The sequence below is a fragment of the Oncorhynchus keta genome, chromosome 10 (genome assembly GCF_023373465.1).
Source record: "Oncorhynchus keta strain PuntledgeMale-10-30-2019 chromosome 10, Oket_V2, whole genome shotgun sequence".
In the NCBI taxonomy this organism is placed as follows: Eukaryota; Metazoa; Chordata; class Actinopteri; order Salmoniformes; family Salmonidae; genus Oncorhynchus; species Oncorhynchus keta.
This window is the reverse complement of record NC_068430.1, coordinates 68,132,616-68,147,884: the sequence shown is the minus strand read 5'-3', so window position 1 is coordinate 68,147,884 and position 15,269 is coordinate 68,132,616. Positions and strand designations below refer to the sequence as shown.

The window sequence follows — 15,269 nt, the reverse complement described above, 5'->3', positions numbered from 1 at the left end:
TGGTTGTGACAGATGGTGTCTCTGTGGGGACAGGAGGGGGTCTGGGTCTGGTATAGTGGTGGCGTGGTGGCAGTCTGGTCAGGTCCCACTGTGGAGCCTCCAGATGATCACGGTCAGGTTGACTGACCTGGACTAGGTCTCATGGGGCCTGGGATGGGCCAGTCTGTCTGGAATGTCTTTTCACCTGGCTAGGCTTTGTGAATGGACGTATGGGAGGTTAGGGGGGAAATATGTACGGTACATGGCAGTTATGGGATGCATGGTGTATTTTAAGCAGTATTGTCCTAGAATTGCAATGTTTTGCTTTTCGTCTCTGAGTCTGGGAGCATATGGGGGGAATACTCTGTACAATATATTAGGAACACCTTCCTAATATTGAGTTGCAAAACAATTTTGCCCCCAGAACAGCCTCAATTCGTTGGGGCGTGGACTCTACAAGGCGTTGAAAGCCCTTCCACAGTGATGCTGGTTGACTCCAATGCTTCCCACAGTTCTGTCAAGTTAGCTGGATGTCCTTTGGGTGGTGGACCATTTTTGATACACACAGGAAACCTTTGAGCGTGGAAAAACCCAGCAGCGTTGCAGTTCTTGACACACGCAACCCGGTGCGCCTGGCACCTACTACCATACCCTGTTGAAAGGCACTTTTGTCTTACACAATTCATGTCTCAAGGCTTAAAAATCCTTATTTAACCTGTCTCTCCCCCTTCATTTATACTGATTTGAAGTGGATTTAACAAGTGACACCAATAAGGGATCATAGCTTTCAGCTGAATTCACCTGGTCAGTCTATCAGCAGTTCCTAATGTTTTGTACACTCAGTGTATGTACATAGCAGTACATGAATATAGAGGATCTGCATGATATTTCTTTAAATAATATTTGTGGTTAGCTCATACAATGGTTTCCACACCATTATGTTGGCTTTCATGTACCCACTCTGTCAGTTTAAAAAAATAATGTAGTCTTGTGGTCTTACGTTTGTCACTACCATGCTTATTGCTTATAACCATTTATGACTCTTTGACCAAACTCTCGTCCCTCTGTTTTGTGTCTTCAGGTTTTGAATGAAGAATGCGACCAGAACTGGTACAAGGCAGAGCTGAATGGGAAAGAAGGCTTCATCCCCAAAAACTACATAGAAATGAAGGGACACCCGTATGTATGAGCCAGTCTTAGATACCAGTTGCCCTATATGAGCCTGCCACAAGTCCACATGAAACTGGAGAGCCAAAATGGCGGCGTTCACCTCCCCTAAATTACCTCATGTTTAACCTGGAGCTCAAAATTGGGGTATCAAACGTGAGGTTCTAATGTTGGAAGGTTCCACTACTAGTTTGTGAAACTTATTTTTTCCAAAGGGCATTTATTTGTGCTAAATATCAGGGGGGGAAAGTAACTTCATAGACAGATTTACTTGTCTAGTTCCCATGTTTAGAACCATTCGGAAGACACTTGAAACAAAGTCTAGCTAACTCCTGTGGCTAGGATAAATGCTCCTCTGGTCTGAAGATAAGGGGGAGAAAGGTCTCATCATGCTGTTGCTGTGGTCTGGAAGCTAGCCTGGAAGTGACCTGGCTTTTTAGAGCTCATTTGTGGGTTATAGGCCTCTGAGATCCATGTGGTCGCAGGGTTGTCGGTTTGGCATCCCAGAATCCCTCATCATGTGGCGTCGTCAGTCCTGATTCCAGAGTCTGTTTCTGCTGCGTCAGGCCTATTAGGTTTTCCCCCACAATCGCCCTCTGGCCCAATATAGCCTGTGTGGATCTTTCTACATACTATCTACTTAACATGCAGTGCATTGGGAAAGTATTCAGACCCCTTGACTTTTTCCACATTTTGTAACGTTACAGCCTTATTCTAAAATGGATTAAAAAAATGTTTTCCCCCCTTATCAATCAACACACGGTACACCTTAATGAAAAAGCAAAAACAGGTTTTTAGAAATTGTTGTGTGTGTGTGAATATACATGCAGTTGAAGTCAGAAGTTTACATACACTTAGGTTGGAGTCATTAAAACACATTTTTCAACCACTCTACAAATTTCTTGTTTGCAAACTAGAGTTTTGGCAAGTCGGTTAGAGCATCTACTTTGTGCATGACACAAGTAATTTTTCCAACCTTACAGTGAAATGCTTACTTACGAGCCCCTAACCGGCAGTGCAGTTTTAAAAAATATGGATAAGAATAAGAGATAAAAGTAAGAGCAGCAGTAAAAAAAACAACAACAATATATACAGGGGGGTGACAGTACAAAGCCCATGTCCGGGGAAACCGGTTAGTTGAGGTAGTATGTACATGTAGGTAGAGTTAATTCAAGTGACTATGCATCAGCGTTTGTGGGTTCGATTACAGGCTCAAAATGGCCAGAAACAAAGAACTTTCTTCTGAAACTCGTCAGTCTTGTTCTGAGAAATTAAGGCTATTCCATGCGAGAAATTACCAAGGAACTGAAGATCTTGTACAACGCTGTGTACTACTCCCTTCACAAAACAGCGCAAACTGGCCCTAACCAGAATAGAAAGAGGAGTGGGAGGCCCCGGTGCACACCTGAGCAAAGGGACAAGTACATTAGTGTCTAGTTTGAGAAACAGACTCCTCACAAGTCCTCAACTGGCAGCTTCATTAAATTGTACCCGCAAAACACCAGTCTCAACGTCCACAGTGAAGAGGTGACTCCGGAATGCTGGCCTTCTAGGCAACATGCTATATTTAGTAAAGAATATGACTTCAGCCGAGCAACAGGGCTTTTGTGTAACTGTCAGATAGGAGATGGAGTGTACTGTAACTGTCCTATAGAAGCCCTTTCTACATAAACTTCAGGGTTACTAAATGGGTATTTTTCTGAGGTAGCCACTAAATAGAGATGGATTGTACTTTATATTCTACAGACGCACACAGTAGCAAAGAGGGGCTTTGTCCTGTGTAGTCGTCAGCTGTGTGAGAACGCCTTCCCCACCACCGCCACCTGCTCTCAGGGCTGAGAGGGCTCTCACACCGCAACCAATCAGATACAGAGGGCCCTATTATAGCAGTCAGGAAGAGACTGTCCATTAGCCTTAAGGACCCTATGACTGATTGGTCAGCTGGGCCTAAATACAGGAGGGAGGGAATCACCTGCTCTATGGAGGAGCAGCTGGTGGTGGAGGAGGGTCCAGGATAGCAGGCAGGCAGATGGTGGGGCTGGATATGAAAAAACAGTACTCACTTCACTATAGGGCTGGCCTTGGCCTGGTTACATCCACCATGGTTGCTGTTACCATTCTGGAAAGGATCATGTGAGGAGAAGAAAGCCAAGTCACCACAGCATGGTTTGGTTTGGCTCGATAGTGTGTAAAGGGCTTTGACTCCCTTATGGAAGCCTGGTAGCCGTGGATGTCAGTGTTACCTCATCAAAGAGCAGCACTCCCCCACCACAAAGCAGGAAGCACCGGGATAATAGGAGGATATCCACAGTATCTCTCTACACACAGGGTTACTGTTACCTCAGGGTGTTACCTCGGGGAGATCAGAGCACTGTGGATGAGGGGGTTGGAGTTCTGTCATCTCTAAGCCTGTTTGTGTGTGAACACCAGGCACAAAGAATAGCATTGCTAAATGCTAAAGGCTTGTGGGTTGAAACCTATGGCCCAGAGATGCTAGTGCTACCTGACAGGTCAATGTGTGTGTACTAGAGGTTGATCGATTATGATTTTTCAACGCCGATACCGATTATTGGAGGACCAAAAAAGCTGATACCGATTAATCGGACGTTTTTTAATGCTTTTTATTTTATTTGTAATAATGACAATTACAACAATACTGAATTAACACTTATTTTAATTCAATATAATACATCAATAAAAATCCATTTCGCCTCAAGTAAATAATGAAACATGTTCAATTTGGTTTAAATAATGCAAAAGAAAAGTGTTGGAGAAGAAAGTAAAAGTGCAATATGTGCTATGTAAGAAAGCTAACGTTTCAGTTCTTTGCTTAGAACATGAGAACATATGAAAGCTGGTGGTTCCTTTTAACATGAGTCTTCAATATTCCCAGGTAAGAAGTTTTAGGTTGAAGTTATTATAGGAATGATAGGACTATTTCCCACTATACCATTTGTATTTCATTAACCTTTGACTATTGTATGTTCTTATAGGCAGTAGCTAGCCATTTCACTTCGGTTACACCAGCCTCATCTCGGGAGTTGATAGGCTTGAAGTCATAACAGCGCAATGCTTGACGCACAACGAAGAGCTGTTTGAATGAATGTTTACGCGCCTGCTTCTGCCTACCACCGCTCAGTCATATGCTTGTATGCTCAGTCAGATTATAGGACACGCTAGATAATATCTAGTAATATCATCAACCATGTGTAGTTAACTAGTGATAATGATTGATTGTTTTTATAAGATAAGTTTAATGCTAATTAGCAACTTTACCTTGGCTTACTGCATTTGCGTAACAGGCAGTCTCTTTGTGGAGTGCAACGAGAGAGAGGCAGGTCGTTATTGCTTTGGACTAGTTAACTGTAAGGTTGCAAGAATGGATCCACCGAGCTGACAAGGTGCAAATCTGTCGTTCTGCCCCTGACCAAGGCAGTTAAACCACAGTTCCTAGGCCGTCATTGAAAATAAGAATGTTTTCTTAACTGACTTGCCTAGTTAAATAAAAGGTCTAAAAATAAAAAAATCTGCGCCCAAATCGGCGCCCAAAAATACCGAATTCCGATTGTTATGAAAACTTGACATCGGCCCTAATTAATCGGCCATTCCGATTAATCGGTCGACCTCTAGTGTGTACACATGTAATAGGCTTGTTCTACTCATATCTGTCGTCTTTACCCAGCAGGCAAAACTAGCTGGTGGATATGTGACTATCGGCTTGTGACACTGTTTGAGGACTCTGCCCTGATGATGATACTGTTTGTGAAACCCGGCTGGATTATCATTCCCTCATGAGGAACAGCTGGAGTTGATCAGGTCCTCTGGCTTTGTCATGTTGTCTGAGCTCACAAACGAACAAGCTAAGCGGCATAGCGCTAGCGCTCACCTGCACTGACATGCTCTACTGCAGAGGCTATGGCTATTGGCCAAGCCAAGGGTATGCTATCGCTAGGATAAGCTACAGTATATGGTAAGGCTAAGCTATATGGCTAAATTAAGCTATATGGATAAAGCTCAGGGTTTGCTTTCACTGGAGATAGAGGAGGCAAACATTGTGTGTTGCAACACCTTTGTTGGCACATTGTGACATAACACCTTTATCCGGACAGTACAATTCCACACCTGACTAGTCACAGAAGGAAATGGAGGTCCCACACACTGTACACCCATGCACAAACACACACACACAGTGACACACACACACACACACTCTGTATGGAGTATCCGTGGGGGTTGGTGACTGACCGCTGGTATTGGGCACCAGTCAGAGCCAGAGGAGTAGGTCGCAGGTGAGGTTGGCATGGCACCACACAGAGTTGTCATTGTCTCGGCCCAAGGCTCCACCAGCTCTTTTATCAGACCAGGAACCTCCCTGTAATTACAACCTACTAGGACAAATGCAAAAAGACTAATTAAATGGCCCACATGTGCTCACTTACTGCATTTATTTCATTCTATTTGATATGCAAAATAGATGCGATATTCTGATTTTGACATCATTGTTTAGTAGTGTTATTGGTCGCTATGCACTTCACTCACTCCTCCCCACAGACACAACAACCACCACAACTGTCAATAACAGGGGTCAGGTTTGAGGTCAAGCTCTGCTAAAGGCCATGTTCCCATGATATTGAGTCACGCCTATGATCCTGCACTTTGAGGTTACTCAAAGGTCATCGCTAACTAGCTACCTGTCACAACCACACCACAATCAAATTCTGGTAAGTGCTGCTTTCCCTACAAATGAAGAAGAAAAACCACCCAGCTTGGTAGGGCTGGTTGAAACAACGTCATTACAACCAAATTACAACCATGTAATAATGTCATTTCAACCAGTTTTGCCCGCAGGGTATTTTTTCATTCTTCATTTGCAGTAAATCAGCACTTATCACTGTTACTTGCGACTTGTTTTTATATCATTTTTCATGAGTTATTAAAGTGTTTTGATTTGTTATTGTTGTCCCAGGTGGTTCTATGGTAAGATCCCCCGGGCGAAGGCAGAGGAGATGCTGAACAAGCAGAGGCACGATGGGGCCTTCCTCATCCGAGAGTCGGAGAGCGCACCGGGAGACTTCTCCCTCTCTGTCAAGTATGTCACACGCACACACTGTTTTATTGAACCTTTATTTCAGTTCAGTTCAATCATTGTATAACTGATCGACCGATTATCTGTTTTCCATTTTTTTTATTTTTTAGTACTTTCAAAAATACACTTTTCTCCAATATCAATTCTGTTTACATAATTTTTTCCAACTCTGTGCTAAGTGCTTGCTTTCTCATGCACAGCTCCCATGTTGGTTTATGAGCGTCTAGCCAGCTTAACCTGGGAGGTACTGACTGTTCTAGCAGTGACTGGCCACCCTGTTCCCATTCTAGTCTTCATGTAAAGTCGCTGTGCAGATCTACAGATCCATATCAAGTTAATTGGCTGTGTCATCTCTGACTCACCTGGGGCTAACCAACAGTTATCTGCTACTAAAGCATGTTGGTCTCTGTCAGATGGCTCCAGTGTGGGCGCTGCTGCCTCTTATCAAAGCTTTGCAAGCTGGCACTTTCCCTGTGTGTGTGTGTGTGTGTGTGTGTGTGTGTGTGTGTGTGTGTGTGTGTGTGTGTGTGTGTGTGTGTGTGTGTGTGTGTGTGTGAGAGAGTCAGTCAGTCAGTCAGTCAGTCAGTCAGTCAGTCAGTAGGCAGTCAGTCAGTCGTAGTCAGTCAGTCAGTCAGTCAGTCAGTCTCAGTCAGTCAGTCAGTCATACAGTCAGTCAGTTCAGTCAGTCAGTCAGTAAGTCAGTGTAGGCCAAAAGTCATACTAGGACAAACTCCAGTTCAGCACTTAACACAAAATCCCAAACTCATGGTATCACGCGGTGAGAAGGAAAGTGGGCCAACTGGGCTTAAATCATTCATGAAAGCGCTGACACAGATGGTTATAAAACTAGTACCCACGTGATGTAGACTTACCAGTGTTTTGACTGCTGTCCTTAGATGGTTACCACGGTTAATGTCATCACTCACTTTCTGTTTATTCTATACTTATCTCCCTCTTCTCCTTCTCCTCCGCCACAGGTTTGGTAATCACAGATCTGAAATGGTTGGACTGATGGAAGTAGTAGGACGGTCACCTTGTTTAATCTTAACCAGTCACTTCTAGATCTGTGCTACCTCTCCCCAGGTTTGATCATCACAGATCTGAAACGGTTGGACTGATCGAAGTAGTAGGACGGTCACCCTGTTTAATCTTAACCAGTCACTTCTAGATCTGTGCTACCTCTCCCCAGGTTTGATCATCACAGATCTGAAACGGTTGGACTGATGGAAGTAGTAGGACGGTTGATCATCACAGGACTGATCACAGATCTGAAAACTGATAGTAGGACGGTCACCTTGTTTAATCAGGTTTGATCATCACAGACCAGTCATTTCTACCTTGTTTAATAACCAGTCATAGCTATGCTACCTCTCCCCAGGTTTGGTAATGACGTGCAGCACTTCAAGGTCCTGCGTGACGGGGCTGGGAAGTACTTCCTGTGGGTGGTCAAGTTCAACTCTCTCAACTCCCTGGTGGACTACCACCGTTCCACCTCTGTGTCCCGCAACCAGCCCATCTTCCTCAGGGACATCGAGCAGGTCCCACAGGTGAGGAGGGAGGGACACACGCACACACAGGGGGACACACGCTCGCACACAGGGACACACACACACATACATGGACACACACACACAGGGACATACACACAGGGATACACACACAGGGACACGGACACACACACACACACACACACTTTAGAGAAGCCACTTTTCTCCAATATCACTCCTTCTTTTACCTTATCAGTAATCACTAATGTTCTGTTTATTCTATCCTCATCTCCCTCTTCTTCTGCTTCTTCATCTTTTTCCTCTTCTACTTCTTCTGCTCGTCCTCGTCCTTCTCCCCACCCCCCAGAAACACACACACAAATACATGTAAACACACAGATACAGGGCCTTCAGAAGGTATTCACACCCCTTGACTTATTCCACATTTTGTTGTTACAGACGGAATTAAAAGTGTATTAAATCATTTTTTCCCTCACCCATCTACACACACTACCCCATCATGACAAAGTGAAAACATGTTTTTAGAAATGTTTGCAAATGTATTCAATATGTAATACAGACATATCGCATTTACATAAGTATTCACACCCCTGAGTCAATACTTTGTAGAAGCACCTTTGGCAGCGATGACAGCTATGAGTCTTTCTGGGTAGGTCAACATTTTGATTGTGCAATATTTGCCTATTATTCTTTTCAAAATTATTCAAGCTCTGTTAAAATCGGTGGTTGATCATTGCTAGACAACCATTTTCAGGTCTTCCCGTAGATTTAAGTCAACTTTAACTCGGCCACTCAGGAACATTCACTGTCCTCTTGGTAAGCAACTACAGTGTAGATTTGGCCTTGTTTCAGTTTTTTTTTGCTGAAAGGTGAATTCATCTCCCAGTGTCTGGTGGAAAGCAGACTGAACCAGGTTTATCGCTAGGATCTTTCCTGTTCTTAACGCCATTGCATTTATTTTTTATCCTGAAACTCCCCAGTCCTTAACGATTACAAGCATACCCATAACATGATGCAGCCACCACTATGCTTGAAAATATGGAGACTGGTACTCAGTAATGTGTTGTATTGTATTTTCCCCAAACATAACACTTTATATTCAGGACAAAAAGTTCATTGCTTTGCCACATTTTTTTGTTGAGTATTTAGTACCTTGTTGCAAACAGGATACAAGTTTTGGAGAAGAAGAAAAAAATCTGTACAAGCTTCCTTCTTTTCACTGTTAATTAGGTTAGAATTGTGAAGTAACTACAATGTTGTTGATCCATCCTTAGGAGAAAACTATCACAGCCATTAAACTCTGGAACTGTTTTGGTCACCATGGCCTCATGGTGAAATCCCTGAGCGGTTTCCTTCCTCTCCGGCAACTGAGTTAGGAAGGACGCCAGTATCTTTGTAATGACTGGTTGTATTGATACACAATCCAAAGTGTAATTAATAACTTCACTGTGTTCAAAGGGATATTCAATGTCTGCTTTTATTGTTTACCCATCTACCAATAGAAAACCTCCCTGGTCTTTGTGGTTGAATCTGTGTTTGAAATGTACTACTCGACTGAGGGACCTTACAGATAATTGGTACAGAGGTACAGAGATGAGGTAGTCATAAAAAAACACTTTTACTGCTCCCAGAGTGAGTACATGTGACTTGTCAAGCAAATGTTTACTCCTGAACTTATTTAGGTTTGCCATAACATATTGGTTGAATACTTATTGACTCAAGACATTTCAGCTTTTCTTCTTTTTAATGAATTTGTAAAATGTCCAAAAACATAATTCCACTTTAACATTATGGGGTATTGTGTGTAGGCCAAGGACAAAAAAACTTTTCAATTTAATCCATTTTAAATGCAGGCTGTAATACAAAAAAATGTGGAAAAATTCAAGGGGTGTGAAAACTTTCTGAAGGTAATGGATGTATACACAGCGCTGCACATCATACGGAATACCAGGGAAATCCTCATCTCTGACAATCATTTAATGAGATTGCATCATGTATTCTCATCTAAGCAATCATGCAAAAACATGACCGATTACCAGTGAACTACAGTTCACTAAGCAATTTAGCAGAAAAATAGCTAAATCCACTATGGTCACCTTCATGTTGGTTATGAGACAAATATACAAGTAGAAGTACAATACAATTGGAAGTTGGAAAAAAGGGTAATGTTCATTAGGCACCAAACAGAAGAATGATTTTAACAGAGGGTCTAGTACACAGACCAATAAGAAATACTAATTTCCTATTCCATTGCAAAGCGTTTTAAAACATCCGTTGCGTGCCTGTACCGGTTTTCGCCGTCTGAAGAAGAGGAATCGGACCAAAGCCCAGCGTAGTAAGTGTTCATGCTTTTTATTGAAACTGAACACTATAACAAAATAACAACGAGAATAACCGAAACAGTCCTGTCAGGTGCAAAACACTAAACAGAAAAAAACAAAAACCATGTGGGAAAAAGCTACCTAAGCATGGTTCCCAATCAGAGACAACGATAGACAGCTGTCCCTGATTGAGAACCATACCCGACCAAAACAAAGAAATACAAAAACATAGAAAAAAAGAACATAGAATGCCCACCCAAATCACACCCTGACCAAACCAGAATAGAGACATAAAAAGCTCTACGGTCAGGGTGTGACAGTGCCCTAATGAACATAGGAGTGCCCAACTACACTCCTCACATATTCTAACCCATGTGTTTCTCCTCTCGTCTCTCCAGCATTCAACGTACGTGCAGGCGCTGTTTGACTTCGATCCTCAGGAGGACGGCGAGCTGGGCTTCCGACGCGGCGACTTCATCCAGGTCCTGGACAACTCCGACCCCAACTGGTGGAAAGGGGCTTGCCACGGCCAGACGGGCATGTTCCCGCGCAACTACGTCACGCCAGTCAACCAAAACATGTGATCATGTCACGTCCGTCAACCAAAACATTTGATTGGCAAAGTGAATAATGACATGGCCCACCTCGTCCCCCATTGGCCCATTTACACCCCCTCAGGACTTTGAGGGACACTTCAGAGACAGACCTAAATGAGGAATGGAAGAATGGGAAGAGGAACAAAAATCCTGCAAATACACAGAGCGAGAGGCAGATTTCATTACTCAGACTCTACAGTTGACTCTGTGGATTCTTTGATGCAATGAGGGAGACACACGGAGCAGAGAAGCATTGCAAAGGAACCTAAGTTGAAGTAAAAAACAAACACAAGGGATCCGGCTGTAGCTCGACTCCGGCAACGGCCTCCCTTCTTATACGTTCTGTTTTCTTTCGTTATGCATAACATCACCATCCTATGTTACATTAGACAAAGACAATGAAGAAGATGTCAGAGACCAAAGACTCTAGTCTAGTGTGTTATTGATCTCAACCCAACTTTGGGAGAGGAGGACCATGGACTGGAGAGAAATTATATTGTTATCGATGTGTATGTATATCTCTAAATATTTGTAGTTTGAGCCTGTTTTAGTGTGTTTTTTTTCATTCATTTACTTGATTTCTTCCCTATTTGTAGACCTCCATATTGTCATTTTCTAGGATCATATTCATTTAGTACCAAATGGAAGAAAATAGACAGGGAGGATCTCCCTGAACTGAATAAGAAACACTCATTTTTGTTATCCGTTGCAAAACGTCTTGTTGCGTTTTGAAACTGTGCACTAATTGATATGACCCAGATTATGCACAGAGTCTCTGAGACAAGAAGCTAAATGGTTTTCATGTGATTGGGAGTAATGCAATACTCTCAAGACAGAAATTATATTTCAATAATATTTCAGGTGGAAATCTAATTTGGAAAATGTCAGGTTTCCTATTTTGTTCTGGTATGAAAGCGGAAGCGTGGCTATAAGCTAGAACAAATTGTCATTTTTTACCCATTTAGGCATTTAGTGGCTTTCTGCATTCTTAAATGTAGCCATCATTCTCAAATAAAACCATAGACAATGACAAACCATAGACAATGGTATAGAGTTTTATGTCCATCCGCAATCAATAGACTTAACTGATGATGGGGCTGATTCAATATGACCTAAATGTAGCTAAATTGGCTCGTAAGGGTTCTTTATAGAGATTGCTAGTGGTTGACTGGGTTGAAATGGCAGTATCCTTATAACCATTAGTTCTATGAAAGAAGGTATTGAATAGTGCTACACTCACTGATTTCACCCTGCGTTTGTGGAAGTTGGGTAGTGCCTTTTCCATCTCTGGTGTTTTTTTTCTCTTCAGGTTGACCAATGAGTGCTTTTAAAGCAGCAGATCGCAGAGATACGGTGACCAATACAATGTCTCCATCCTCCACACATGCCGGCCATTGGTTAGGAGCTACCTTATGGAAACCCCAGTCTGAATCTCTAAACCTGTCTCAGCTCTGCAGTCTCTTCTGTCTCACTTTCAAGTATGATCATTCGATGAAAGAGAAACATAATGTTTTGTGCCAGAGAGTGTTGTTATGTAGTGTTTCCCTTGAGGAATGACTAAATGGTGTGATGTAAATGTGCAGTGTGGATCTATGTTTTCAACAGAATGACATGAATATGACAAAGTCTTGTTTTGTCTGATTATGGGACGTATCAAAAGTGCTTTTGGAATTCTATGCGATTAGATGCGAACACATGATCTGTCGGTTTGGTTGTGTCTTAAGGGGGACATTTTTGACAGCAGGTGAAAAGAAGTAACAGAAAAAGGTAGTTTAGCATTACCTGAAAGAGGGGGCATGAATTGTCAAAAAGACCAACATAAGTGCTTGATCTAAGCAACATCTTAAGTATTTATCCTTCAGTCAGTGTCTGCTTGTGACGGAGGCAGAATGGAATCTTCCATCTTGATAAAGAGATTAAAGGACCAATGATGCTGACAAACTGACTTTAGATCAGAACGACTAGCGCAACGGGTGGGTCAATGACCTCTATTGAACTCTGTGTCCTCAACTCTCTACTTTGGACCTTTTGAGAATCTTGAAGAGGACTTCAAATGCAAGGAATTCCATATGATCTTCTCCTCCACTCTGCTTGTTATTCCCTATCTACACTCTTTGATTTGGAAAACTACTCGAATATGCTTTATGGTTTGTTGAAGTAAAATGGCTAAAATACACGAAGAGGCAGGTCTGAAGGGAATATGCAGGGAGGGGACCATGCATGTTATTTCTAGCCTGCAATGAACTGCAATGAGCCATTCCAATGAACTGATAGTCCGATTGACTTGCAGGTGTTTGAAAATGCAAGGGCAGGAGAAACCTTGCTTACGTGGTTTCGCTATGAACTATAGGCTGGCTATGTGTTGCCTTGCTGTTGTTGCAAAGCCCCCCCCGTTTCAAAGTTCACTATGTCACACTATCTAAAAAAAAAAAAGCACTAAAGTGTGACGCCCGTGTGTATTTTCTGTACGTGACATGTATTTATTTACCTCTTCAGGTGTGTCTGTATTCTCAGCCAATCATATGACGTGTATGACCCTGAGGTTTTCCTGACCACCTGACCATCTGATCTGGAGTATTTCCAAGTCATGTCACGTGTTCAGGGAAAATTCCTGGCCCTAGACCTTATGTGATTACAGGGGTCAATGTTTCAGCAGGTATAGAGTTGAGACTGGTATCCTATTGGTTGACTCTTGGCCTGGTTGAACCAGATTGAACGCTGCGTTCGACATTCAGTCTGTTCTACCAGGCTAGTTGACACTACCAGACGGTGGATTCCGCTGCTCTCAAGGGGCCTGATAAATAGGACCCAGTCCAAAACTTTGTCTATTTACGCTGTCTCTCGGTTCCTGGACAACCTTGCACTCTCCCATGGTCAATATTTACTCTCTCCTCGGTCAGTCAGTCATTCATTACAGTGCGAAGGCCGCCAGAAAGTGTACCATTCATTAAGCCTAGTTAAATATGACATAACACTGCACTCGGCACTCACTATTTGTTTCACTTCGGTGACAATAGTCTCCAGTCTGCTACCAGTATCATTCTATGGTTTATTTCCTCGTCCATTTGCAGCCGTCCGACTTGTTATTCCGGAGTGGGATCATACGGTGGTTGACACCTAAGACGATGTGATTGTTTACCTTATGCTGGAAAGTCTTTGTATGTATATCTTACATGGTTGCTTTATGACGTCATTTCATGATGTGCGTGAATTAAAAACGTTTCAGTTTTCAAACGGGAGGATGATGATGTCCCCTGATGTCTGTCACAGCATTTGATTTCCTTTGAACGTAGATTAACGACGACAGAATAATAAAACAATCACTATGAAGAAGCTACCGTTGTGACGTTGGTTACTTCCTGTTGTCGCGGGTACTGTGTTTCACATTAGAACAATCCACATTGTTTTTAGGAGGACGTTCTACACATAGAAAGTAGAACCCCAGACATAGATTAAGCCTAGCCATTACATTCAAAACTCTTTCAATGTAGATTCTCCATTGAGAATGCTTTTTAGTCCAGGGCTAGGCTTGATCCGGAAAACTGGCCCTGTATCTCTATGGTTACTCCACTAACTATCTTACCACTTTTGCACAACAGAGAGAGTTCCTACAGAGAGCATGGAGGAGCAATGTAGCAGATTGGGTGTGGGTCCTTATCATGGGTCATGCTTGGGTTACACTCAACACCACACAGTGTAACTTAATGTTTCAAAAGAGAAAGATGCTGATTAACTGGGTGACATAGGTGGTCAGATGATATGCCCAGGTCCTGATCTAAGGTCAGTTTGACATGTACCCATTAATGGTTACTATTGGAATGAGTGTAAACTAATTCTTATCCTAGATCTGTGCTTACAACCCAGACAGTCTCTCAGATATAGGATCAGTTTAGCTTTTTAGATCATTTATGTGATTATATGGACAGTGGTGGGGACCTGATCCTAGATCAACACTCCAACGCTGAGACGCTTTATGAATACAGGCCCATAGGCTACCTCTACCCAGTAGCGGTGCGTAGATAAAATCACCGGGGACGCCAAGCCAGGAAATAAAATAACCATTTTACAACCTATGAGTTGTGATAATTGTGTTGTTTGCTCTATAACCACGGCTAAGGGCTGTTCATATGCCTTGACACCATGATATATAGGCCTAAAGGCAGAGACAATGAGAAGGCACAGTGGCAGAATAAATTCAATCACACCTTTGTTTCGTCACAAAACCTGTGAGCAAAGACCTGTCTGGTGTCCACAAAGCATTTTGCATGTAACAAACCGTTACATGACCTACAGCATTGTCAACCAAGGTTATGTTTCCGACATTTTCAGACCACTAAACAACTATTGATTTAGAACCACAGAGTTACCGCAAGTCGCAAGGAAAACAGGAACTCCCTCCACTATTGCAGCATCATTTCAACATCATCTAATCACCTCTGCTTAGTCTAATCGAGTGACAACTAAACTATACCCAAAACTTTTAGTCCAATCAACTTAAGCTAACTATGTGCCTGTCCATGGTACTGATTCCTGTGTGTGTGTGTGTGTGTGTGTGTGTGCATGCAAATAGATAAAAACATGTTGACTCACCCTGCTTGTAGAGCTTTTTCAT

General features: G+C 42.6%; 1 protein-coding gene across 1 annotated transcript in view; it reads left to right on the top strand.

Annotated features, from left to right (window-relative positions):
* LOC118389304 (growth factor receptor-bound protein 2-like) overlaps positions 1–13,990 on the top strand; it is a 36,239-nt gene extending 22,249 nt beyond the window's left edge. The window contains exons 2-5 of the mRNA XM_035779222.2: positions 1,061–1,158; positions 6,113–6,235; positions 7,611–7,779; positions 10,460–13,990. Coding sequence (XP_035635115.1) covers positions 1,061–1,158; positions 6,113–6,235; positions 7,611–7,779; positions 10,460–10,645 — 576 coding nt within the window. The 3' untranslated portion in view covers positions 10,646–13,990. The remainder of the gene's footprint in view (positions 1–1,060; positions 1,159–6,112; positions 6,236–7,610; positions 7,780–10,459) is intronic.
* Positions 13,991–15,269: the final 1,279 nt, after the last annotated feature.